A 25,078-nucleotide genomic window follows, 5' to 3' on the forward strand; every position below is an offset into this window, starting at 1 on the left:
GAAGCAGCCCGGCCTTTCCCATTTTTGTGAATAGAGCATCCATATCACTTTGTCTTTGAAGAAAGAAATGCTTCCCTTAGCATTTAGCATAAAGTCCCACCTGTCCATGGACTCTCTGGTCCTTGCCTTTCCCTCCAACCTCACATCCTCGTTTTCCATCACCGTCTCACTGTGTTCTACCTGCATCAGTGACCTTGCTGTTCCTCAGGTGCACCAAGCATACTCCTGCCCCAGGACCTTTGCACTTGCCTTTCCCCAACAGTTAGACTTTATCTCTTTGTTCCCCGCTAAGGTAAGTTACAGGAGGCAGAGGCATTTCCTGGCAGATTCACCATGTATCCCTGATGCCTGGAATAGTGCCTGGCCCATAGGATAGGCTCGGGGAAACCATGTTGGATGGGCAGGGCAGGGAGGGGTTCTGTATATAAAACCGTGAGAAAACTGTCAATCTGTTCTCACTCTGCCATTAAACAGATGAAGAAATGGAGACCTGGAGATGTGACTTTTCCAAAGTCACATGGCAGCTAAGTCCCAGAATCAGCATTAGAATCTGGACTTTTTGTGCCTTGAACCCCCCAGTGTGAGTGGCTTGTGTCTTTGAACCTCTGCCAACATTAGGTAGCATCCCAGGTACCGCTGGCTCTCAAAGTGCCACTTGTTTCGGCAGGGGGTGGCCAGCTGGTAAGAAGAAAATGGTGCCTTCAGCAAAAATGAAGGGGGAAAATTGGGATAAGTATTATTTTAAACTCTTAAAAGGGTGATTCTAAATGCTCTCCTTGGCCCTAAGGGTGAGATCTTGCATTTCGAGACCATACTCTCGTGCCAGGGAGATAGCTGGTGCTTTAAGAGCAGAGGAAAGAGCCCAAGGCCGTGTGGCCTGAGCTTTTGGCCCCTTTGCCGCCCAGCATATTATTTCCCCTCCTTGGGTTCAGTTTCCCCATCTGCTCGTGAGAGGATTGAGGGAGCCAGCCTCTGTGGTGCTAGAATCTTCCTCTGTGTGTGCCTCCGCCTTGGCAGGCTGGCTCTGGGCATGACGGATGCCCAGCCATGCCTCCTTGGCGGTAGGTGCCTTCGCTGACGATCCCCCATTTCCTTCTCAGGCTCTGTACATGTTCTACGCCTTGGCCATAGTGTGTGATGACTTCTTCGTTCCGTCTCTAGAGAAGATCTGCGAGGTACGCAGGAGGGACTTGGGATCCCTCAGCAAAGCCGGGGTGCGGGTGGAGGGCTGGGGCGACCAAGGACACGGGACGTGTCAGGGCCAGACTGAGTGGGGAGCACTCTGGTGGTGAAGATGGTCAGGCCAAACGCTTAGTGTGGCCCCAGCAAAGCCTGGCTTTGGAACCCCCAGAGGAGAGTCGGTGGGCGGGGGGGCGTCTTCTCCCAGATTTGGCAGAAGAAGAGGCGTGCGGTCATCACCCAGAGCCTCTGGCTTCATGGCGAGCTGTTGGCCGTGAAGCCAAGCCTGTCTGGTTAGGGAGCATTTCTCATACCAAGCTGCGGGTGGCAGGCACCAGGTAGGGATCTGTGTCTTTGGGGAAGATGCAGAGGTGGAGCGAGGAAGGCCCTTTGTTCCAAGTTCACAGGCTGACGTTTTTCCCTTTAAGTATTTGTGAAGGTTTGGTTTTCTTGTCTCTTGCCTCACACGTAAAAACTCCAGTGCTGGTGCGCCTGGCTGGCTCAGTCGGGAGAGCATGTGACTCTTGATCTCGGGGCTGTGGGTTCAAGCCCCATGTTGGGTGTAGTTATTGCTTAAAAATAAAATCTTACAAAGAAATTTGTTTTTAAGTCTCCTGTGTCTCTCAGCTCTGCCTTACTCTTGGCTTCCAGCCAGGGAAGGAGAATCACCTCTGTTTGCAGCAGCTACTATGTGCAGGTGACTCTGGGCTTTGGCTCACTTCGTCCGTGTGAGATCTGCCAGCTACTTGAGGCCGCCTTGTTGTTGTGACATTGGCAGCCGGGGGACACAGCTTGTTAGGACAGGTGCTTCCCTGCTGCTCGGCACAGAACAGGGACTTTTTGACTTGGGCCTCCTGAAGAGGGAGTGGCCTGGCAGGGGTGTGCAAAGGCCTCCCCTCCCCCCGCCCCCCCTTGCTCACCACTCCACTTCTCACCTCACTCAGAACGAGCCACAGGTCAGTAAGCGAATTGAGCCAGAGAAGGAGCATAAGGAGAGAATCTGGAAATGGCCGCCGGGGGTGTCGGGGTGGGAGGCCTCGCCTCAGGGCCCCTGGAGCAGTGTGCTGGGGGTAAGCCACCTGCTGCTTCCTCGGAGGAGGCCCTCGGGAAAGCCAGTCAGCTGGGCCTTACAGAGTGTGCACTCTGGGCACTCACTAATGCGAGAGCTTGGGGACCCCAGCAAAGGGGGGTGGGTCCCCTGCCATTCTGGGGGTGGCAGAAGCCTGTGGAAGATGGGTGACCAATAGCACAGGACCATGTGCCGTGGAGGTGCCCCTCAAGGTTGCCTGTCTCTGTAAGGACACAGAGGTGGATGAGCGGGATGGCCTTGGCCCTATAGGCAAAAACCAACGGAAGGGGCTAGTAAGAGCCATCAAAGGACTGAAGAGCCAAAAGGAGGGAGGGAATGTCTCTTTCGGGGAGAAGCCTAGGAGGGCTTCGTGGAGGAAGTGGTATTTGGTCCAGACTTCCGAAGTGGGAAGGATTTCTCCAAGCAGAGAGGGCAGGGAAGGGTGTTCCAGGAGACAAAGGCAGAACAGTTTGTATTCTGCTAGAAGATACTGGAGATGCTCTGATGGCAGAACATCTTCTGTGGAACCTTCCTGTCTGACAAGGTTAGGGTGGCCGGGTTTCCACCCTGGTAGGTCAGTATTGTGCCATGCTCCAGCTTCTGTCAAGCCCAGAGCTCTGACCCCTCTGAGGGACCCCTTCTATAGAAGGTCAGCAAGGTCAGCAGGGAGGTTGTGCCAGACTCTGTGTTCCTCAGGGACTCCAGAGCCCCGGGCTGACCAGGGTGCTTTGGAAGGTGGATGCCAGAGGAGACCCAGCCCTGCCCAGAGGCCTTCTGAATACCACAGGGTGGGCACCTTCAAGGTGGTGTTCAGGCAGGGGCGCCCCGACGGCTCAGTCATTTAAGCATCTGGCTCTTGATTCAGGCTCAGGCCACGATCTCACAGTTTGTAAATTCGAGCCCTGAATCGGGCTCCGTGCTAACAGTATGGAGCCTGCTTGGGATTCTGTCTCTCCCTCTCTGCCCCTCCCCTGCTTGCTCTCTCTCACCCAGATAAGTAAAAATAAACTTTAAAAAAAAAAAAAAAGGTGCTGTTCAGGGAGACCCAGGATCTCGGTGGTTTCTCCTGGCACCAAAAGTCCCCGTCACCACATTCCCAATCAGAGGATGGGCTTCTGTGGCCGGAGCACGGCCTTGCCAAGCAAAGTGAGTCTCAACAGAGCTCCAGCCCTGCCTCATTCTCCCTTATCCCTGGGAGTAGGGTACCTGGGTGTTTGTCTCAGCGGCCAGCCGGGCATCGGGCCTGCCACGGCGAAGGCCTTCTGGAATGCAAGAGCCAAGCTGTGTGTCTGGGGCCTCCGGGTTCCACGGCCCCGATGCGTCGCAGTCCGCATGGTACCCAAGGTCTGTGTGGGCATCGGAGGTGGCTCCCCATTGAGCACCGCTGTGTACCAGCCTCTCTCTTAGGCACTGGCGATCCGTGGGTGAAAAAGACCGACCGTGCCCTCATCGGCCAGTGGGGCAGGGAAGCTCACAGACCTCAGACCCTCACTGTGTGATTTGTGTTTCATTAATGGGAGGACCGGACCCTCCCACCTGTCCTGGGTGTTGTACCTGGAAAGGCTTCATCAAGGAGACCTCGTTCAGGGGCTTTGGGGAATGAGCGGAAACTGACAGAAGAAGGGGACGGGGGCCTCTGGGTTGAGCGGCCAGCAGAGTAGCAGGAGACGTGTGTGCTCAGGGTGCAGGGTGCTCGACTCTGGCAACAGCACAGCTTTCCCACGCTTTCTGCGGCTGCCAGAGTATCCGGGGACTGTGTCTGCTCTCCCCGCCTCACAGCCTGAATGTCCGCAGTTGCTTCTGTTTCAGAAACTCCATCTGAGTGAAGATGTGGCCGGAGCCACCTTCATGGCTGCGGGAAGCTCGACGCCCGAGCTGTTTGCCTCTGTTATTGGTAAGAAATCCCACCAGCTGGGGACGTGGGATCTTAGAGAGAGCCCCGGTCTGGGGCCGTGACCAGTGAGGGCATTCGTCAGCTCCGAGCCTCTGTTTTCTCATCTGTAAAACGGGAGAGCCAGGGAGACAGAAAGTAAACTCGTGGTTCCCCGGGGCATGTGGTGGAGCAAAGGGCTGATGGGTACAAGGTTTCTTTTGGGGGGTGACGAAGGTGTTCTAAAATCAGATTGTGTGCTGGCTGCACCATTCTGGAACTCTACCAAAACGCTGGGTCTTACGCTTTGAATGGGTGGGTTTTATGGCATGTGAATTATTTCTCAATAAAGCTGTTAAAAGGGGAAAAAAGGCGGGGGGGGGGGGGAGGCGGGGAAGAGTGGAGTAGGTGGTCCCTCGGGATACTTCCTCCTCTCTGGTTTGGCCGTTGTCAGCATCATGGGCGTCCTAGAACCAGTTCCTCAGTCCATGGGGTTGGGGACAAGGGCCTTGCAGCAGCCTGGGTCTGAGGAATTGTACGCACAAGAGGATTTCTGCCTTTCCCTTCCAGGAGTGTTCATCACCCACGGAGACGTTGGGGTTGGGACCATTGTGGGCTCTGCGGTGTTTAACATCCTGTGTATCATTGGAGTCTGTGGATTATTTGCGGGGCAGGTCGGTGTTTTTCTCCCTTTGTAGAGTGACATAAGGGACAGCAGTGAGGGGACCCGAGGCCTCACCTTAGTTGTGCCCTCAATTGCTCGAGGCTGCAGGCAAGTTGGCTTCCCCCTCCGAGCCCAGGTCCTCATGTGTACAAGTGGCCTCTGATGTTCCTTGCACATCCAGCCTCAGTGGATCTGAGAGCAGGGACGGGGTCTGCTCCCTTGGCCAGCCCAAGGGTGAGCATTCATTCAACAGCAGGACATCTTTGAGAGGCGCCTCCTGTAACCCTGACCCTGAGCTAGATTCTGGAAATATCTGAAGCCTGCTTTGGCCTCCTTGGCAAGGAGCATGACGTTGGCCTGCGGTTGGTACCCCATCAGCATCTCCCTGGTCCTCAGGGTCACGTGGGCGTTAGACTCAACCCCAGAGACTTGGGCTCATGATTAGGCCCTGCCTGGCCAATGGAGGTAGAGATGGGCAGCTAGTTACTACCAGGAGGTTCCAGAATCACAGGGGAAGCAAGTGCCTCTGGCCTCTGCCTTGACCCTGGGCTTCCGCTGTGAAGCCTGAGATGTCTGTTACCTTGGAGGAACAGAGGGAAGCTTTGCCGTCACTTATAAACATTCCGTGCTTTCTGTTCTGTTCCCCACGTATAATGAAAAACACAGGGTGGCCTTGAGCAGCCAGGAAAGATGGGTTTCAGGTGGCACAGTTAGGAGTTGCTCCCTGGGCATGTCCCTGCACCCGTGGGGGTCTGGGGGTGGTGAGAAAGCCACCCTCACACCACCGCCCCCATCTCTCCAGCCACTAGCCGCTGACGGCCCTTTGCTTGGCAGGTGGTCCGTCTGACATGGTGGGCCGTGTGCCGAGACTCCGTGTACTACACCCTCTCTGTCATCGTGCTCATTGCCGTGAGTTTCCTTCCTGCCCCTGTGCAGGCACATGACCCCTGCCCATCTCTGTCCCTGGCACTATAACCAGAGGACCCAGGGCACCCCAACCATGGGCTGTGCTGACCGCTCACTGTAGTCAAACTGACCAGTCCCCTCCCCGCTGTGCCTCCCTTGCCTGAAAGCCTCCTACCTGACACCTTAGTGATGGAGCACATCCCGGGCCCACCTTGGATTCGAAAAGGCCTTGGAAAAGTCAGAGCGTGGTCACACGGTCCACGCAGTTAAGTTCAAGCCCTTCGCTCATCGGGCCCTCAGATCCTCACGCAGCGCCGGGTTTCCTGAGAATCAGAGTTTCTGGGTTCACAGCTCACTGCAGAGCAGGAGGGAGAGAAGCAGGCTGGGGGCAGGCAGAGTGGGAAGCCGGGGCACCAGGGAGAAAAGCCGGAAGAGCTGGAACAGTGATTTCTAGAGTCTGGTAGCGTGGAAAGCGAGGGGCGATATCCCTGCAGTCCCCCGAGGGCCAGGGTGCCTTCATGGCACAGGACACCGGCTACTGCTGAGAAGTGCACCATCCAACAAGGGAGCGATTTCAATCCAAGTGGTGGCATGAGGGCAGGTGCACGTGGTGTGCCCAGATTGACTGGAATGTGCTCCCCCCAGACACAGTTCTCAACCTTACACCACCTAGAGCCACCTGGAAAGGACAGTCACATCCCTCGTACTGTCTGTGGCTGGGTACCCAATCTCCCCCCAGGTCAATAGCTTGAAATAGCAAGTATTGATCACTCTTGTTGTCTGTGGATCAGAGTCTGGGAGTGGCTTACCGAGCCCTCTGGTTCAGGGTTTCTCACGGGTGTTGGCCCTGGTACGAGGATCCACTTTCGGGGTCACTCACGTGGCTGTGGATAGGCCTCCAATCCCGCTTGGCTGGCTGTTCCGCAGCACAGTTCACAACAGGGTAACTGGCTTCCTTCAGAGGGAGGGTGAGAAGGTACCAGGGCGGAAGCCCGTTCTGCCCATAACCTAATCTTGGAGGTGACAGCTCCTCACTTTTGCCATATTCTCTTTATGAGGAGCCAGTCCCTGGGTCCAGGCCACATATCCAGGGGTGGCGTGAATGTCAGGCAGGGGGTTACTGGGACCCCAGCCTCCTACACCCCCCAAAATGAAAGTTACAGGTAAAAATCATTGACCTGTACATACACAGTTGTAGAAAAGAATCAACGTGATGTTCAAAGTATAAAAGACGAAAACATCCTTCAGTGTGTAAATGTCTGGGCACAAAGACACTACAGCACTGAATGGTGGAATCCGTTGTCCCATAAAGGAAAAAATCTCTGAGCCCAGAAACCACCAGCACAGACTGAGGCCGTGCTGGGCTGGAGCCTTAGACCCCACGAGCATTCCTGACATTGACGACGTGATTTTCCAAAATTAGGAATGACTCCTGATGAAATCGTGGGCGGAGCCCAAGTACAATCATCCCTCCATTTACATGATAGCTACCTCACTAGAAAATTGAATATTTATTAAATACGTAATTTAAAAAAGTATAAGTACTTTGATTTATAAAATAGCGTTCAGTTCTGGGCTCAGATTTGTTTGGTTTTGTTTTCCCCGTTTGCCTGAATGTTTAGCAAGACCTTTTAAATAGGACGTGTGCCAAATGTGGAAAACCCCTTCTGAGAGAAATAGCTCACAGGTTCTAGACTGGTCAGCACCCTGGGCTAAATGCCAGTAACCTTTCATGGGGTTGTAAAAAACTAAAAATATCCCCCACAAGTGTTCTCACGTTCTGGCGGGGGAGGGCACTGGGCACTCCTCTGTTGGGTGCCCTTGCCTCGGAGCCTTGTGTTTGGGGAGCCTCACAGCGATGCCTGGCCAGGAATGACTCTCTCAGAAGTGGCCCCTACAGCAGCTTCTGTGTGTGACGCCTGCCATGACAACCAGAAGAGGGTCACAACGGGCCCAAGTCCAGACAGCAGCCCCCTGGCTTCTTCTGGTATCTGGTGTGGGGACCCTATGTCTCCAAGATCAGTTGGTGGGCACAGTCCTTCCACCTGCCTGTCCACACTGGGCCTGGCCAAGGTGGTCACAGGATCCCTCCCCTGGACCACAGAAGTGTCATTCATCTGGGTCTGTGCCAGAGATGCTTGGTGGAGTTGTTGGGCAATGTCAGTGGCCTCTTCAGAAATCATCATGACAGCACCATCACCCCTGGCCTCCCTTCAAATAGCACAAGTGGGTCCTTTGCCCTCAGAATTTCCAAAGGGGTCACTTTTCTATTTTAAGAAAATGATATCCCTTCCCTCCCATACACACGAGTCCCCTGGATAGGTAGGTACATAGGTTTGTAGGTAGACAGGCAGGTGTCCTTTTAGTTTTTAAGAGTGTTGATTCCAGCAAGGCTGTGCCCTTAGTGATGGCAGGTTGGCCCCAACAGCTACTCGGACTGTCATGAAGCACAGGCCGTTTCTCTTGGGAGGCTGAGCTGAGCCGCATAGTCTGGCATCTTCTGGTCTAGGTTTCGACTAAGGTCTAAGGTCACCTCCTCCCGTTGAGAAACCCAGAAATGGAGAGAGGAGCCCAGCTTTGTGTAGAAATAACAAGGCAATGATATGTGAGCTCGGAGTGTGTAGGGACCTGTGTGTGTTCTTTTGGAATAAATAAGTCCCCCACCCTTTGTTTCTTTTGCCTTCCAGTTCATATATGATGAAGAAATCGTGTGGTAAGTTTTAAGTCTGTTTCTTGTTCCTTTTTTGGTAGTATTCTTCCTCATTGGGTTCATTGAATCTTTTTGAAATTATTTTTACAAACATGAGCTTTTGAACTTGCAAAAAGGGCGTCGTTTGAAGCAATCACACCTTTATTCTTTCAGAGTGACAAAGAATCCCTCAGTGTTCCTGCACTGCCAAATAACAAAATATATTTAAAGCTAAAGTAACGAAAACAGTGTGGTGTTTTACACCGGGGTAAACGTAGGCCAATATGGAATATGGAACCAAGAACCTAGTAATGGGCCCATTTCTTGGCTGGGGAAATATGACAGCTGTCACGACAGACAGTGAGTTAGGGAGAGGGTCTCAGACGCTGCTGGCAAAACTGGGAACCCTATTACAGAACAGAATCACATCGGATCCCTCCCTCACACCTTATACAGGAATAGATTCCAGATGAATTAAGGATCTCACTGTAAAAAGGAAAATTAAACAAAATAGAATAAAATATAGGGACTCACCATTATGACCTTGAGATAGGAAATGACTCCTTAATTCAGATCCATAAAGCAGCAACTTTAAAGAAAAGATTGGCGTATTCGCCCTATAGGGCATGAGTGTATCATACGTTCATAAGCCATAGACATGATCTCTTTATGACAGTGATTCAGAGTCCACATCCTCTGTGTTTATTTGTGGGGCTGTACTCAGGAGGCCTGGCTGAGGACAGTCAGCTGGCTGACGTGAGCAGCCATGTGCTCTGGGCCCACAGAAGCCTGCTTTTGGCCCCCACCCAGCCCCTAACCCACTATGTGAGCCAGGAAGCCACGCCTCATCTGGGCTCTCCTTTTCCTTGATGGGGTCGAGGGTGGTGGCAGTGGGGTCATCTACAAATCTCTCTGTGGCTCTGCTGGTCTGTGGGCTCTGACAGTAGAGGAAGAGCTCCCAAACCAATCGTACCTTATACCTAGCACATAGTAGGTCTTCAGCATGCAGCTGTCGGATTACCAAACAGATTAAGGTGTGTGGCTCCCGAGAGGCTTGTGGTCTGAGCTACAGATCCCCGCCACGCGTGGGGTTGAGCGCTGCATCAGCTAGACGGTAGTGGTGTATATACCCGAAGACTCCTGCCCCGCCCCTGTGTTCAGCCCAGGAGGCTCCTGTACCAGCCCCTCTTTTCGGGCAGTTCTTAGGGCCCCTTCTGTACCGACAGCCTTTCTGGTCCCTGGTCGGAATCTCTGGTGAGCATAGGGTCTCTTAAGCATCAAGTCAGCATGACTATGGTCACTCTCCTCTGTGAGTCCTGCGATGTGGTGGCCCTGGTCCCTCCTTTTTCTCCGTAGCTGATGGGACTCTGCCTGAGCCCTGCAGGCCCCCTGTAGTTGAGAAGAGCCCACCGTCAGCCTTCTGTGTCCCCAAGAGGGCTTCAGATTGTAGGACAGGCTGGGGAAGACACCCCTGGATGCCGGAGTTCTGGGCCGGGCTCCGGGGCCAGGCAGGATCATAGGACTTCCGGCCCTGCCCCCTCCCCGCCCTCTCTGCCAGTCACCCCCAGGCCTCAGTGCTGCGGGCCTCCCCAGCCCTAACCAGTCTCCTTTCTCTCTTTGAGGTGGGAAGGCCTGGTGCTCATCATCTTGTACGTGTTTTACATTCTGATCATGAAGTAAGTACCTTCTGTCTCCTTCTCCGGGGCAGTCTGACGCCTTCCTCCATTTCCTGCTCTGGCCTTTCGTTAGAGCCCGGACAAAACTAACTGATAGACCTCCCCGTGACTTCCAGCCGGCCCCGGTTCTCTGGAGGATGCCCCTCTGGGGTGAGGTGTTCAGATACTGTTTTGGGGTGCTGTGCAAACCCGGGCCGGGGGAGGCGCGGCTGGTGGGTTGCAGATGAGGCTGCTGGCAAACAAGTAGCAAGCAAGCCCTCTTCCTGCTCCGTGCTGATTTCTCTGTGCCCAAGTGGCCGCTCTTTTCCGCTGTCACTGTAAATCTCCTGATAGTTTCACACCGCTCTTTTTTGAAGAGCCAGGCGGCCTCACTTCTGCTCCAGGCTTTATCCAGTGCCATCTGTCACGGCTGCTGCCTTGCACAACTTCTGGGGACACCACTCACAGCAACGAAAATGCAGACACCGGGTCCCAGGTCGTGCGATGCTTTTGCGGCCCTTTGAAGCTGCCTGGGTCAGAGTGCTCTCAGAACTGCCCGTGAGGAATATTATTCAGCCATAAAAAAGGGAGGAAATGGTGTCACATGCGACAACGTGGATGAGCCTTAAAAACATGCTAAGTGAGAGGAGCCAGCCACAGGAGGACAAATACTGGATGATTCGACTTCTGCGAGATACCCTAGGAGAGTCCCAATTCAGAGAGAGAGTAAATTCGAGATTACCAGGGGTGTGGGGGAGGGAGTGATTACTAATTGATGAACAGGCACAGAATTGTTGGAGATGCTGAAACCATTTTGGGAAGTAAATAATGGTGATGTGATGGTTACCCAACATTGTGAGTGTAATGAATGGCAGTGAATTGTATGCTTAAAAATAGAAAAAGTTAAAGTAGCAAATTTGATGTTGCCTATGTTTTGCCACATTAAAAAAAAAAAAAAAAAAAAGGAAAAACTACCCAGGAGCTGAATCATCATCTTCAGGTTTTACCTTCTTGTTCACACCTCCAGAAATAATTAAAAACAACACTGAGCTTTACGACATTATGAATCTCCACATTTATATCAAACATGTATAATGTGTTGTGAAAACGGGTGATAAACTGTCAAGTGCAGGAGGCTTGTCCTCAGGTGAACTCCTCTCTGAGCACCTTCCAGTGAGGCGGGGAAGCCTGAGGTCTGAGACGGAGACAGTGTCTTCTCTGGGCCTGGCTGTGAGTGATTCAGGGATGGCCCGCCGGGCAGCCCATAGGAGTGGGACTCAAGGCTGTTGGGAGGACAGCCTGGTGACAGCTCCTTGGAGCCTGTCCTTCAGGCTGACCTGAACTTCTCTTATGAGGACAAGCTTTGGACGTGTCTAAGTAGGCGTCAGTCATGTTCTTGGAACTGAAGATTCCTTACGCCCCCAGGAGGCCACTGACGGCTCCGTGGAGCAAGCCCTCCGACCACGTGTTATTCTAGGGGTCCTGTTGGGACTGTCAGCTCAGATGAAAGCCTTCGGCTCCCCCTTGCCCCTGGGACACTCCCGGGGCCGGGTGTGACTGTGTGTGCACAGGGCGGCGGGAGGCGGCCCCCCCCCCCCCCCCCCCCGCCCCACACTCCTGCCAGGTGTCTCCCGCGACTCTGACCTCCTGCCTTCGCTTCCAGGTACAATGTGAAAATGCAGGCCTTTTTCACCATCAAACAAAAGACCATTGCAAATGGCAACACGGTCAGCAGTGAGCTGGAGGATGGTAATGATTACTGTGATACTAGCTCTGATGACCCCTCCCTGCCATTGCTGGGGCAAGGTAAGGCTGAGCAGACAGGAGTGGCCAAAAGTGTGACCAAAGCCTCTCTCCCATGGTCTTTCCTGCACACACACACACACACCTTCCCTCTAAATTGTCACTCTCTTACTTTGGGTCCCAGGGCCCTCAATGAGGTGTGGCTCAGATTTACATTTGCACAGAAGGGAGAAGGACGGACAAAGTCAAACCCTCACACCCTGGGGACGTTTGGAGCCTGAAGGAGGCTCCAGGCCTGCTGGGCTTTTTTGAAATGCGGTGAATTACCTCCCCGATCCCTGGGAAAGGTGGTGGCAGGAGGCTGATGACTTGGGGTGACAGAGCAGACTCAGGCCTCCCTGTGATTTCCCACACGCCAGGCCCAGTTCAGGGGGAGGACTCTGCTCTGGAGGGACCTCTGGCTCGTCGCCCAGAGCAACAGCGAGGCTATGGAGGGCAGCCGCGGAGCAGAGCGGGAATGCCCAGAGTGGGCCCCACGGAGCCCTGCCTGGGAGCCCTGCCCCGGGGCGCGGCAGCCTTGCCTCCTCAGCTGCTCTTTGGCCCCGCTGTCTGGGGTTCTGGGCCTCGGGAGCCAGCCCATGTGGTCCCTGCCGAGCTCCCCTGGTCCTCTAGGCCCACCTGGCTCCCACTTTGGAAGCCACATCTTCATCCACCGCTTACTAAGGGATCCGTCTGTGGGGCCACCTGCCAGCAAGACTGGAGCATCTCCATTCTGCAAGCCCAGTGAGCGTTGGGGCCTGAATGGACCCTGGTAATGAGGACGTGGGAAAACAGATTGGGCTGGCATCTCCAGTCCTTCTTAACCAGCATGCCAGGTGGACTGGCCACCTGAGGGTCTCTCTCCCATGCCCCTGGGCAAGTCATGTCCTCTTTCAGGCCACTTTAACTCCTGCGTGGTGTCTGTGACGGGCCAGGTGGTCCCGGGGACCTGTTTGCTCGTGTCTGGGACATGTGGGGGCTGAAGTCTGTACTCGTTGGCCCCCTTGCTAGTCCTTACTCCCGGGTGGATCCGGGTAGTGCCCCTTCCCCTGGACTTCAGGCAAATTTGTTCTGTCCCGTCTCAGGGGACCCCCTGGGGAAGACACCTGTTGCAGGTGCTTGAGGCAGGAATGAATCTCTCCATACAGGAGAAGGCTTTCTAAAGAAAGCCCCTGGGGAGAAGGTACCAGTGTCCAGCCTGTGGAGCCCGGGGCTGTGTCTGTGTTTCCTGTTGCATAAATGTGGAGCAGCCTACCAGAGGGGGGATCCCGTTTCCAGGACAACCTTCTCAGAGGGGAGGGACGGATGTGGCTGCTGGTTTGCATTTTAGCTCTGCAGATACAGTGGCTCTGAGGTCCCTGTTACAGATCCCCCCCCACCCCCCGCCACACACACACACACACACACACACACACACACACACACAGCGTCTCAGGACAGAGGTTGATTTCTGCCGGGTCCTGCACACAGAGATTTAGTGCTCCCCGGTCCTCTGCACCTTCATGGCAAAGAAGAGAGATTCCAGGTGGTGGGTCATTCAGGTCCGCGGAAGAAGCCCAGTTCTTCAGGTGCCAGTCCCCAGAGCTACCTTCCACCTGTGTGGGGGAGGTAGGACACCTCTCACCAGTGTCCTATGGGAAACATGTCACATGCAATATAGCGGGTGCCTCAGCCACTTCCCTGTTCAGGGCAGTGGGGACTGCTGTGAGGCCGCGGCCCTCCTGGGGCCTTTTCTGGACCTCTGTCATGGCTCTGTCTCCGTTCCTTTTGTACCCAGGGCAGTAGGACCTTCCCCACAAGTTTATTATTTCCCCCCAAATATCTGAGTCCAAGATAATTTCTAGAAAATTGTAAGATTAGACACAGGACTGCTCCCCCACCCCACCCCCAAAACACAGGGCAAGGAAGAAGATAGGCCTCCTTCCAACTTTGATCGGGGGGTGGGGGTGGGGGGGGGTGGGGAAGGTGTTTAGATAAAGACCAAGGAGAAAAAGGTGCAGGCCTGGAATTGGAGAGAAGGGGTCCCAGAGATGCAGCCTTAGGGATTTCGTAGCCCGGCTGGCGGAGGACTCTGTGTGTGAGTCACTGCAGGGCAATGCCCCCTCAAATAGACTGAGGCAGGAGCAAGGAGTCCCCAGGAACCCTGCAGGGGCTGAGAAAGGGGCTTCAGGAGTTGGCCTTTTCAGCCAGTGTTGCTGGGAATCTTCCCAATGCGGAGAGCACTCGCCTCCCTGGTCCTCCGCCTGCAGGCAGGTCCCCCTCTACCCACCCTCCCAAGGAAGTCCAAGATTGCTGGCCGGTAGACTTTGTCTAGAGCCCACGCATGCGCACACGGCTCTAGCTTTCCTGTTACCGGTTTCGGCACTTCCTGTATCAAATCAACATTTTTAACCCAACTTCTTGACAGGTTTTTGACCTTGTTACTACCACTCTTGCAAAATGCCTTTATATACTTAGATGTTCTTAAAGGTCATATGGTTCAGTTCACCAGATCATCTCGGGCCAGCTTTCTCTTTTTTGCAGGGGGGGAGGGGCGGTGGGCGGGGCAGGGGCGGTGAGGAGCGGGGGCGGGGGGGGGGGGTGGGGGGGGAGGGGGATAACATTCTCCAGCTTCATTTTTTGTTCGGATGTTTGGGTTTTTCTAAAACTCCACAGGCTCCCTCCTTCTGAGCCCAGTGCCCCCTGCCCCTGCCCGGGGATGCCTGTGTCAGGGCTCGTTCTAGAATGGACCTGGACGGAGCCTGGAGCCTGCAGTCTCCCAAGGAGGGAGGGATTCAGGCTTTCCTACAGCTGCGAGGGGTGATGGGCTCAGAGGCTCCTGCTCCTCAGAGTGGGACAGAGCCAGGGAAATCGGCTGGGAGAGGGGCCATCCCCAAAGCCGGGGACCCTGAGCATTGAAGCCCCCTGTAGCAGGAACCCTTCTACTAACTCCTTCAAATAACCCCCTGGCCACCATCAAGAATGCTGCCCCCCAGCTCTTGGCATCCACCGCAAGCTAATCACCTCTGGCAATCTCTCTTGGCCTTTGTCTCCTTAACTCTCTTCTTCTAAATTGTAAGTAATCTGCTTTCATCCAAGTGATAACACGTGCATTACAAAAACCAACCAACCAACCGTGACCTCAGCGCAAGCCTCACTGGAGGTTAGTGTCTGTCTCCGACAAATGCATGGTCCTCCCTGGCTTTGTTTCTAACCCACACGCCTCCTGTCTGCTGAGCCTTGCTGCCTGTTTGGGGAGAGTGTGCATGTCTGGTGTGCACTTGTTCGTGTCTGTGCCATTAACTCTGGCGAGGATTTGCTCTTGACGACTCCTGCCCAGAAGGGGACCCTCACCGGGAGCTGGTGACCGGTGCAGAGGGGAAAACTCCACCTGCTTCTGTGTGCTGTGTTCCAGAGTGGTCTCATGACTGCCTCCTCCAGGGCTCAGGAGTTAGAGGTCCAATCCCTCAGGATTCCAGCCCTGAGCGTGTCTGTGAAGGTGGCAAGGAAAAAGCCTGAGGCCTGGAGAGATTTATTCTTCAGCCTTATGAGGGGGGAGCAAAGGGTCAGAGAGAGCTGCCTCCCTGCTGGAGGGTGTCCGTTTTACTGGAGACCCTGGATTTGGCTAGCAGTTCACTGTGAGCCTTCAGCAAGTGGGCTGTCCTCTTGGGTCTCCTTTGCCTCATTCAGGGCCTGTGAGCCATATCTTTGTCCTCATTGCCGGCCTCGGGGAGAGCAAAGTTAGATGTATCCTTCTCTACCAGGTGGGGATGGTTGTTGGAACAGCAGGTGGCCTTGTGGGAAGTTTAGAGCCAGTGCCGTGTGATGCTTTCTAGCATTTTCCATCCTAGAGGGCCCTTGTCAGTCTCTAAAGTTTCCTCTGAACCTCTGTCAACAGAGGGTAAGAAAGGTCCCCTCACAGTCACAGGGTGGGAGGGACCCTGTCTGAATTATAGATGGGCTTCCCAGGGAGGCTTAGACGAGGAGCCAGAAGACCCCGCACTTGGCCAAGAGGGGCCCCAGAGAGAGGGGGGCATCATCTGGCAGCGGGGCTGGATGTGGAGTGTCTGCTCATAAGGAGTCCTGTAGCAAGGGACCACGGGGCCCGGCGAATAGCCCATGTCGGCAGGTGGTCCACTAGGACTAAGTCAGCCTCCCCAGCGGGTGCGGGGCTCAGAGCCCAAGGAGGTCTGCAGCGTGAGGGGAAGTCATGAGCTCAGTGCTGGGGTGTTGTCTTTAGGGAGTTGTCAGCACTAATTGTGGCATTGTGCTCAATATAGTGAAGGAGGAGCCACAGTACAGCAAAAACGCGGTGGTGATGGTGGATGAGGTCATGAGTTCCAGCCCTCCCAAGTTCAGCTTCCCGGAGGCGGGCTTACGCATCATGATCACCAATAAGTTTGGGCCCAGGACGCGACTACGGATGGCCAGTAGGATCATAATTAATGAGGTACGTTTGCGTAAAGGGCGTTGAGAGTGAGTAGCCTGGGGTGATGCGTTGCGCTTTGAGGAGGCCCTGGCTTATCAGGGCGCTTCCTGCTGTTAGGGCCACCAGGATGTCCTTTATTACTGCACCTGTTGAAGGAAGGAGGCGCAAACATTCCCTACGGGCAGCAAACGATCGGATCCAGAGGTGTGTTAAGGCAGGCCGCAATCGAGTACCATTTCCACGATGTCCGCGGAGTATTTTGTGACGCGCTCCAGTAAAGCTAATTGGAGAAAGGCCAGACAGAAGTATGGATTGTGTCTTTAAAGTGTCACTTAGAACAAAAAAAAAAAAAAACGTGAACACATACCTGTTCTCTACAGATGCTACAACTCTAGAAGGAAACCAAGAACAGAGGTGGATGGCAGTTACCTCTGGAAACTGCCTTTTTCCCTCTACACCCTGATGGGCCGCTTGAATTTTGTGCCCTCTTTTTCATTTGGAAAAACAAAAAAGCTTTAATGCCATATAATATACACACAGTGTAGCAAAGATGCGGGGTTCTAATTGCTCACCAGCTTGTTCAGTCTTTGCCACATACGTGCGTGTGCATATTGGAGTTGTGAGTCCTTAACCCTCAGACCCAGGTAGTTATCAGAGAGCTTGAAACTTTGATAGCTAATAATCGGTAGTTAGCACGTCAGGTGTATGCAGGAATGATATCACACAGGACTTAAAGGATGTGTACTTTGAACACGTCTGGATTCGTATGTCCCCCGTGTGGAAGGTGTATTAAGAAAGAGAGTGCGGGGGCGCCAGGCGGCTCAAGCAGTGAAGCACTTGACTCTTTAGCTCGGGTCATGATCTCTGAGTTTGTGGGTTCGAGCCCCATGTCGGGCTCTGCGCTGACAGTGTGGAGCCTGTGTGGGATTCTCTCTCCCTCTTGCTATGCCCCTCCCTAGCTCCTGCTCTCTTTCTCAAACTAAATAAATAAGTAAACTTAAATAAAATAAAAAAGAAACATTGCAGATTTTGGATCATTCTGAATCATTTTTTTGATTCAAATCAGTAAAATATGAATCAATGAAATTTTACTGAACTCTGGCTGTTTTTCATGAGCATGATAATTGTACCCATTGAGTGGGGATAGGGACCACTCTGAAGGATTTGGGTATATAGTATCTTTTTCATGGGATAAACACCAGGGAATTAATGGGGGTTTTGATGAGCTGGGAAAATACTGTCCTGCCCCCAGATGTTTCTTCAGGCTGCTGGGAAAATCTTGCTTCCCCCCCCCCCCCACCCCCCTGGGTTGGGATTGACTTCCCTGGAAGGCAGCACTGGGAGCCAGAGAGGCCAGGCTAGTAGAGGAAATTGAGATAATTTTGTTTTATTTTTAATGTTTATTTTTGAGAGAGTGCAATTGGGGGAGGGGCAGAGGGGGGTGGGGGTGGGGGGGAAACAGGATCGAAGCAGGCTCTGCGCTGACAGCAGCAGATGTGGGGCTTGAACTCATGAACTGTGAGATCGATCACGACCTGAGCCAAAGTCGGACACAGCCAACTGAGCCACCCAGGCGCCCCTGGAAATTGAGTTTCAATCTCACATTAGCCACTAACTGGCTTAATCTTCCTGGGCCTCAGTTTCTCTAACTGAGGATGTTTGGCAGGAGGCTTACAGCACTAAAAATTTCAGTGACACACAACTCTGCCTGGAGGCTAACCAGTATCTTGGGGTCAGTGCCTCGGGCAATGGGAGTGGGAAACCCAAATGCCCAGATTCAAAGTTGTTTCTTAAGACCCTTGGTCTCATTCAAATGTTCAGTTATTTTAATTCCAGAGTGTTAGAGCTGTTTGTAAAGCTGCAGTTAATCCGTGGTAGATTCTAGTACTTGTGGGACAGATGCCCTCATTTGTTCATCAAGAGAGGGCAGAGCAGCTGAGAGGGTTCTTGCACGGGGTGGGTGGGGGTGTTTGGGGGAACGTGTGAGAGGTATGGCTTTCCTTTACTCCAAGGCTACACCTGACTGTCCTCCCCTGTGGCCACTGAAGTGAGTTGCCGAGGGGCACAGAATTTCACCCATCCTCAGTTTCCCCTGCCTCATGAATCCGTCTCCCACCTGGGTACCGGTCTCTTTGAGCTGGTGCATCTAGCTGTCATTTCCTGAGCACCTGCTGAGTGCCAGGCAGGTGCAGGATGTTTTACCTGCGTTTCAGCATTAATCCTCTTACCATCCGAAGATGCTACTTGCAATTTATCAGAGAGGCAAACTAATTTGCCGAAAGCCACACCACTAACATGAGGGTAGAACGGGAATTCCCACCCAAACCTGAGTCTAGACTATGTAAGTGGGACTGCATAGATCATTAGGGGCACCTCCTCTGCCCCTTCTTTCTATATCTTTATTCCCTCTATAATAGTGCCTGCTTGGGTTGCTTTTAATGGCCTCTTCCACGTGGCAGCTCCTGGAACATCAGGAAGTAGTTGCCACCCCCCGATTTTCTCCTTGAATCTAAACATCCTTGGAACTTCACACCCTCCCTGATGTAACAGGGTTCCAGTCCTCACCATCTTCCAGTTTGTCTCTTGCAGCGTGGGGATCCATCACCTCCTTTGTGTTACAATCTATGCCTCTTTTAATACAACCTTAGGTAGCTTTAGATAGTTCTCCAGGTACAATTCTCTGTTGGTTCCTATTAAGCTAGAACCATGACCTCTTCACATTTCTGCCATTCATGTTGCCATTAAGTCGTGCCTCCCTCCCTCTTTACAGTTCTGTCCTTTCACAGGTAGGTTTTTATTTTTAACTACAGGGATGACCGGTCTTCTAACGCTACTTGGGTTTGTTACACAGGTAGCAAAACACTGTGCCTGCATATGTGGGCTTAAGTCACAGGCATAGATCTCTTTGCTCTTTTCAGTATGTTAAGTGTTATGGATACACTTGTAAGAAAAGAATTTTAAAATCTTCACCCCACCCTAGACATCATGATTTAGGAGTCCCTGCCTAAAACCAACATGAAGACAGATAAATGGTCCAATTCCTTTTTTTTTTTTTAAGAGAAATAACATGTGTGTATTTTCATAATGATATCTTTACTTCTGGTAACCATGAGGATAGGCGTTGGACACACAGGAAGAGAATAGTGCCTTGGGGGACACATTCACTGACTCTTTGTTTCCTGGTGAAGAATTGGGAGAGGTATATAAGTGTCCACTGTGTGACAGTCCTTACCCCCAAGGCCTCATTCAGACGGACCCACTGGTGTTTGTAATCAGAGCCGGACAAAGGGGAAGTGTGCACAGGAAGGCAGATTCCTTGGAAAGTGAAACCTATTGATGTCTTGAAATGTGGCTTCTGCCTTTCCCTGGCTTATAGAAGCCCATGGACTTGGTGAGGAAGCCAGGCTTCTGCTTGGGTGGAAAGGAGGCGGGCTTTGCCAGTCACTACGAGATGGGGCAGGGAAAGGGACAGGTGGGTGGGATTCTCTTTCTCTTCCTCTCTCTCCCCCTCCCCAACCTGCGCACACACACTTTCTCAAAATAATAAACTTAAAAAACTAAATAAGGGGGGCCTGGGTCGCTCAATCGGTTGAGCGTCCGACTTCGGCTCAGGTCATGATCTCACAGTCCGTGAGTTCAAGCCCCGCGTCGGGCTCTGTGCTGACGGCTCAGAGCCTGGAGCCCGTTTCAGATTCTGTGTCTCCCTCTCTCTCTGCCCCTCCCCTGTTCATGCTCTGTCTCTCTCTGTCTCAAAAATAATAAATAAACGTTAATAAAAAAATTAAAAAAAAAACTAAATAAAAGGACTGCCAGTGTCAGGTGTTAACAAGGATGGGAAGCCACTGAAATTCCAATCCGTTGCTGATTCGAGTGCGAAATGGTTCACCACGCACCTGCTACGTGGCCTCGAATTGCCACTCCTCAATACCCAAGGGAAATGAGTGCGTGTGTCCAGAAGTGCACAAATGTTCACGGGAGCATTGTTCATAATAACCAAAGAAGGGAAACAGCCCAGTGCCCTTCAGTAGGCAAAGGATGCATTGCGGGTTATGCAACGTATTACTCTACAGCCGTGAAAAATAGTTAAGTTGCCGAGTCGTGCGACGCCGTGGATGGATTTCACAGATATTGAGTGAGAGAAGCCAGACACAGCATAATACATATTATTTGAATCCATTTATACGAAGTTCAGGAACAGCTAACCGATGTTTGTAAAAAGTCAGCAGAGTGGTTACATATAAAGGGGCATATGAACCAGGGAGGTGCCTGAGGGAGTCTTCTGAGGGGCTGGAAATGTTCTGCATCTTGATGTAGCACATCATCGAGCTCTACGCTTCATAGAAATGTACTTTTTGCACAATATACATTTTAAAAATTAAAAACAACGATGCAGGCTTTCCCTGTGACCGTCTTCAGGCAGCTTGTAAATGCCCACCGGAGGAGCTGGAATGAGCACCGCAAATGGAAATGAGCAAACTTAGGTGGATTCCAAGGTTCTTGGGCCAGTTCCCAGGCAAACTGGCCTCCAGGGGTGTGTTCCAGAAACCTGGAAGGGCTGTGTGCTTGTAAGGAGCAAAGCCATTGTGCGATACTCTGTAACATGTCTTGGCGACTGACTTGCCTCCTGTCCACACAGCGGCAGAGACTGATCAACTCGGCAAACGGTGTGAGCAGCAAGCCGCTTCAGAACGGGAGACACGAAAATATCGAGAATGGGAATGTTCCCGTGGAAAACCCTGAGGACCCTCAGCGGCAACAGGAGCAGCAACCCCCACCCCCACCGCCACCCCCAGAGCCCGAGCCCGTTGAGGCTGCCTTCCTGTCCCCCTTCTCCGTGCCTGGTGAGTCCTGGGGTGCAGGGCCCTCGGGCTAAGCTGTGGTCTTCAGGAGGGAGGCCCGGACCCATGAGGAGCAGTGGGGGCGGGGCTGGTGTGAAGGGTCGACATTAGGTCACCGGGATTCTTTGGAGACACTTGATAAATAAATATGTCCTAAGTATTGATGGATTAGCGCTGCAGTGAGACGCAGGCATGCCCGGTGTAGGGGAGCCTGTGTGCCACAGAGCACGTCGGCTGGAGACACGGAGCGGGGAGGGGTACCAGGAACCCCCAGTGACTGCACTTAAATGCCCAGGGCAACTGGTCTTGCCTTTGCAGTAAGAAAAAGCAGCCAGCACTGTTGTTTTTATGGACCTGCTCAGACTCTCCAACCCTACATTTGCTGGGACGGGACATTCTAAGGCCACAAATTACACCTTATACAGTTAAACCTTATACATCTGACGTCTCCTGTTCGTAAATAGGTCAGATCAGGCCACCGCTCTGCCTTAAGCCCTCAGCATTTTTCACCTCACTGAGGTGTGACCTCTGAAGTTAGTGTCCTCTGACTGTCAGCTCCTTGCTGACCTCACGTCCTGCTCTTCTTCGTGTGCCCTCTGCTCCAGCCACACCGGCCTCCTCACCATCCTTCTTAGAACATACTACATACGCCCTACCTCAGGACCTTTGCACTTGCCCGTCGCCAGAATGCACTTTCCCTCGTGGTCCGTAGGGCTTGCTCCCTCACCTTCTTCGGGTCTCTGTTTAAATGTCCCCTCCACAAAGGCAGGGATCTTTGGCTGTTTTGCTCATGCCTGACACATGGTAGGTGATTAGCAGGTGTCTCTCCAGTGAGTTCACATACAAGAGGAGCCCCAAACACGCCCAGGGTACCTTCATCTTTAACCAAGTTTCTTCAAGTCCTAAATAGGAGACAAAGCCCCCCCCTCCCCACCTTGGAGTTTTTATCTTGGCATCTGGTCATTCTGAAAGGCAGAAGAATTCCTTTTTTTTTTTTTTTTTTGTCCAGAACTTGATGTTTTTCTGAAAAGAATTCTGTGTTTAACATCAGGCTCACAGAGCACCTAATTTGGGAGGTGGCTCTGTGGAGAGAGAGGCTGTCCAGTCCCTCATCCCCATTTTCTGGGATGACTCTTGCCCCCAGGTAGATGGCTTGGGCCTACCCAGCTGCAATACTCTGCCACTGTGGTTTATCTTTTCTCTTTTTTGAGAGAGAGACAGACAGACAGACAGACAGACAGTGTGAGCAGGGAAAGGGCAGAGGGAGAGAGACACAGAATCCGGAGCAGGGCTCTAGGCTCTGAGCTGTCAGCACAGAGCCCGACGTGGGGCTCCAGCTCACGAACCGTGAGATCATGACCTGGGCCAAAGTCAGATGCTTAACCAGCTGAGCCCCCCGGATGCCCCCTCGTTTATCTTGAAAATAGAGCCCTCTGGGATCACAGGGCTGCCTCGGAGTTACTCGATGAGTGTCTCCAGGGTATGCCGATCACAGCTTCTCAGGGTCTCTTCCCAAAATTCAGGGTCTGGTTCTAAAACACAGACATTTCAAAGCCTGGCACGGGACCTGGGAATCAGCATTTTCACGCCTTCTCTGGGGGATTCGTGGGACCTGGCCAGATTAGAAATTGATGCTCTTGGTCAGTACCTTCCAGCCTTCTTTCACATTAAGGGCAGACCGGGAAAGTGAAATGTTTTTCCGTCACTGAGGTTGCAGAGGGGCCCATCCCTGGGGTTCAGGCCTCCCCAGGTGTTCCTCTGCCGACCAGAAGGCTGAGGGGAACCGGGTCTCACACGTCCCTGACACATCCACCCACCTGCTGGAAGACTCTGGGGGAGCAAGGGCTGTACTCAAGCGGCTTGTCTTGTGGCCTGTGGGTCACGCTGTGCTTGGGCGGGAGCTTGGCCCCTGGGGCTGGGTGTGGGGGTGCTGAAAGAATATGTCGTCTTCTCCAGATCCTGGGAACCTGTATCCGATTACCTGTTCGGACACACTGCAGGAGAGAAGATCTCATGGGGCAGGATCCCGGGAGGGCAGTGTGTCCACCCGGAGCAGAATCTGCTCCAGGTCCAATGAAGCGGGACAGGGCCCTGCCCCACCTAGAATTTTTCACTTCTGTGTTCATAAGAGGTCCAGGCATAGGCCCGGAGTCTGGAACCCCAGCTACTCCCACACAGCCCTGCATCATAACACTACCAGCCCACTTCCTCTCCCACATCCACACAGGGCAAGCACAGGGCCTCGGGGCTGCAGGCACCCCAGGGTTTCAGTTCTTCAGGGGCTGAGGACCAGATGCACTGGGGGCTGGGATGTGGTCACACGGAGGGAGAGGCAGCCGAGGTCCAGCCAGCCTTTCCGGGGAGGAGCTACCGTTCCATGAGTCGTCTTCTCCAGTCCCAGGAGGTGGGTGACAGAGTCCCCGTTTTGCAGATATGGGGCCTGAGGGGCCACAGCCACCACCCTTCATGGGCCACTTCATGGGGATCCTTGTCTGGACGTTGCCCGCCGTCCAGGACTCTGCAGGAAACCAAAGAAGGATATGTCCTTCTTGACAGCTGCCGTTGAGGCAGCCACATGTAAGGACCACTCACCTCTCCATTTCCTCAAAACCTTGAGTTTGGCAGGATTGGGTGGGGTGAACCCCAAGGCCTGCTGTCCCTTCCTTGTTTTTGTACTGGGACCTGGCGCTTCTCAGAGAAGTGACTGCGGGGAATGGGATCTAGCTCCCTGTGCAGGACTCTGGGCAGGTCACGTCCTGGGCGACATGGGGAGGGGGCCTCTGATGCTGCTATCTTGCCGGGGCTGGGGACCAGGGAGCTCCCGGGCTCTGTGCCCCAGTGAGTCCTCCCGCAGGGACCTCTGCCCTTCCTGGTGGCCCAGGGCTTCCTGTTGCTCCACCTTCTTCCTCAAGCCAGAGGCTCCAGGACATTCCCCAGGGCCCAGCTTGGGACAGAGCCAAGTGCAGGGAGCTTCCTGCCAGGGCTTGCCTGTCCTAGCCCTCAGGAACAGGCCTGGCTTCCTGTGTCCCTGCAGAAAGCTCTCTCCCCCTTTGTTTCCCCAGGGATGGATGTGTTTCCGGGTGTTGCCTTGGAAACCACAAGGTACTTCCTGCTCCTCCTCTTGCCCTCACCTCTGCCTCCTCTGAGGAGTGGGGCGTAGAAGGGGAGCTGTGTGGCTTTTGCCCATCCAGGTGTGTACAGCGGGCAAGGAGAAACGAGGCTCGTGTGGGGCAGAGGTTTGTAGGAACTTGGTGGGGCCCAGAGCCTCTGGGAAAGCCCACGTCTGGCTCCAGGCCCTTTGGCCACCCACTCTCGCTCACCTTGTTTTCAGTTCATCTCTGGTGGTCGCTTCACAATGATCTGGGGCTGAGGGCCAGCCCCAAGAGCTGGCCCCAAGGGCAGAGGGAGCTAGTGGGCTCCTAAACTGGGCCCAGGAAGGGGTCATGGGCGAGCAGGGGTGTGGATGGGAGGAAGGGAGAAGCCATTCCTCTGGTCAGCTCGAAACCAGCCTAGCTGCGGTGTCAGGAATAAATCGAGGCCCACTGGTTCTGTTCACAGCTCTTCTGTGTCGTCAGGGGCAGCCTGGGAGGCAGGCTCTGGAATCCAGATGTCCTGGGTTCAAGTTCTGGTTCTACCACTCACCAGCAGGTAGCCCTGGGGAAGCTGTTTCGCCTCCCTAAACCTCTGTCCCTCAGTTACATTAACTGAGTTATAACTGAGTTATATCCAGCTTTTCACATCTTTCCCTGTTTGGACTACAAGCCATGTTCTGGAAAGGTCACAGGTGCCAGGATCCCTGGAGGCCGGGAGCTGCGGTCATCCTGAGCGTCAGGGGGCACCTGCTGTGTGCCAGGAACCCAGCTCTGGGCACTTTGCAGATAAGACAGTGTTTCTTTTCAGTAGATATTTGCGTACAAGACGGTTGTGGGCTTTGGGGATGCAGGTGGGAACAGGACAGCCACGGTCTCTGTTCTTTAGGAGCTTATAGCTGTGTGGGGTAAGTCCAAGCAATTAACTA

At 53.4% G+C, this 25,078-nt stretch overlaps 1 protein-coding gene and 1 non-coding gene across 3 annotated transcripts in view; both read left to right on the forward strand.

The window, feature by feature from the left end:
• Positions 1 to 25,078, forward strand: part of SLC24A4 (solute carrier family 24 member 4) — a 171,793-nt gene that overhangs the window by 114,156 nt on the left and 32,559 nt on the right. The window contains exons 4-12 of one of the 2 annotated variants that reach the window (XM_027066462.2): positions 1,101 to 1,175; positions 4,058 to 4,142; positions 4,689 to 4,792; positions 5,617 to 5,691; positions 8,376 to 8,401; positions 10,000 to 10,053; positions 11,696 to 11,781; positions 16,074 to 16,243; positions 20,859 to 21,063. In XM_027066462.2, the coding sequence (XP_026922263.1) occupies positions 1,101 to 1,175; positions 4,058 to 4,142; positions 4,689 to 4,792; positions 5,617 to 5,691; positions 8,376 to 8,401; positions 10,000 to 10,053; positions 11,696 to 11,781; positions 16,074 to 16,243; positions 20,859 to 21,063 (880 nt within the window). Of the gene's footprint in view, positions 1 to 1,100; positions 1,176 to 4,057; positions 4,143 to 4,688; positions 4,793 to 5,616; positions 5,692 to 8,375; positions 8,402 to 9,999; positions 10,054 to 11,695; positions 11,839 to 16,073; positions 16,244 to 20,858; positions 21,064 to 25,078 lie in introns of both variants that reach the window. The other variant, XM_027066461.2, reaches the window with a different exon arrangement.
• Positions 1,670 to 1,742, forward strand: TRNAK-CUU (transfer RNA lysine (anticodon CUU)). The gene has a single exon. It is a non-coding gene; the product is annotated as a tRNA-Lys (tRNA).

This window comes from Acinonyx jubatus, chromosome B3 (assembly GCF_027475565.1).
Source record: "Acinonyx jubatus isolate Ajub_Pintada_27869175 chromosome B3, VMU_Ajub_asm_v1.0, whole genome shotgun sequence".
In the NCBI taxonomy this organism is placed as follows: Eukaryota; Metazoa; Chordata; class Mammalia; order Carnivora; family Felidae; genus Acinonyx; species Acinonyx jubatus.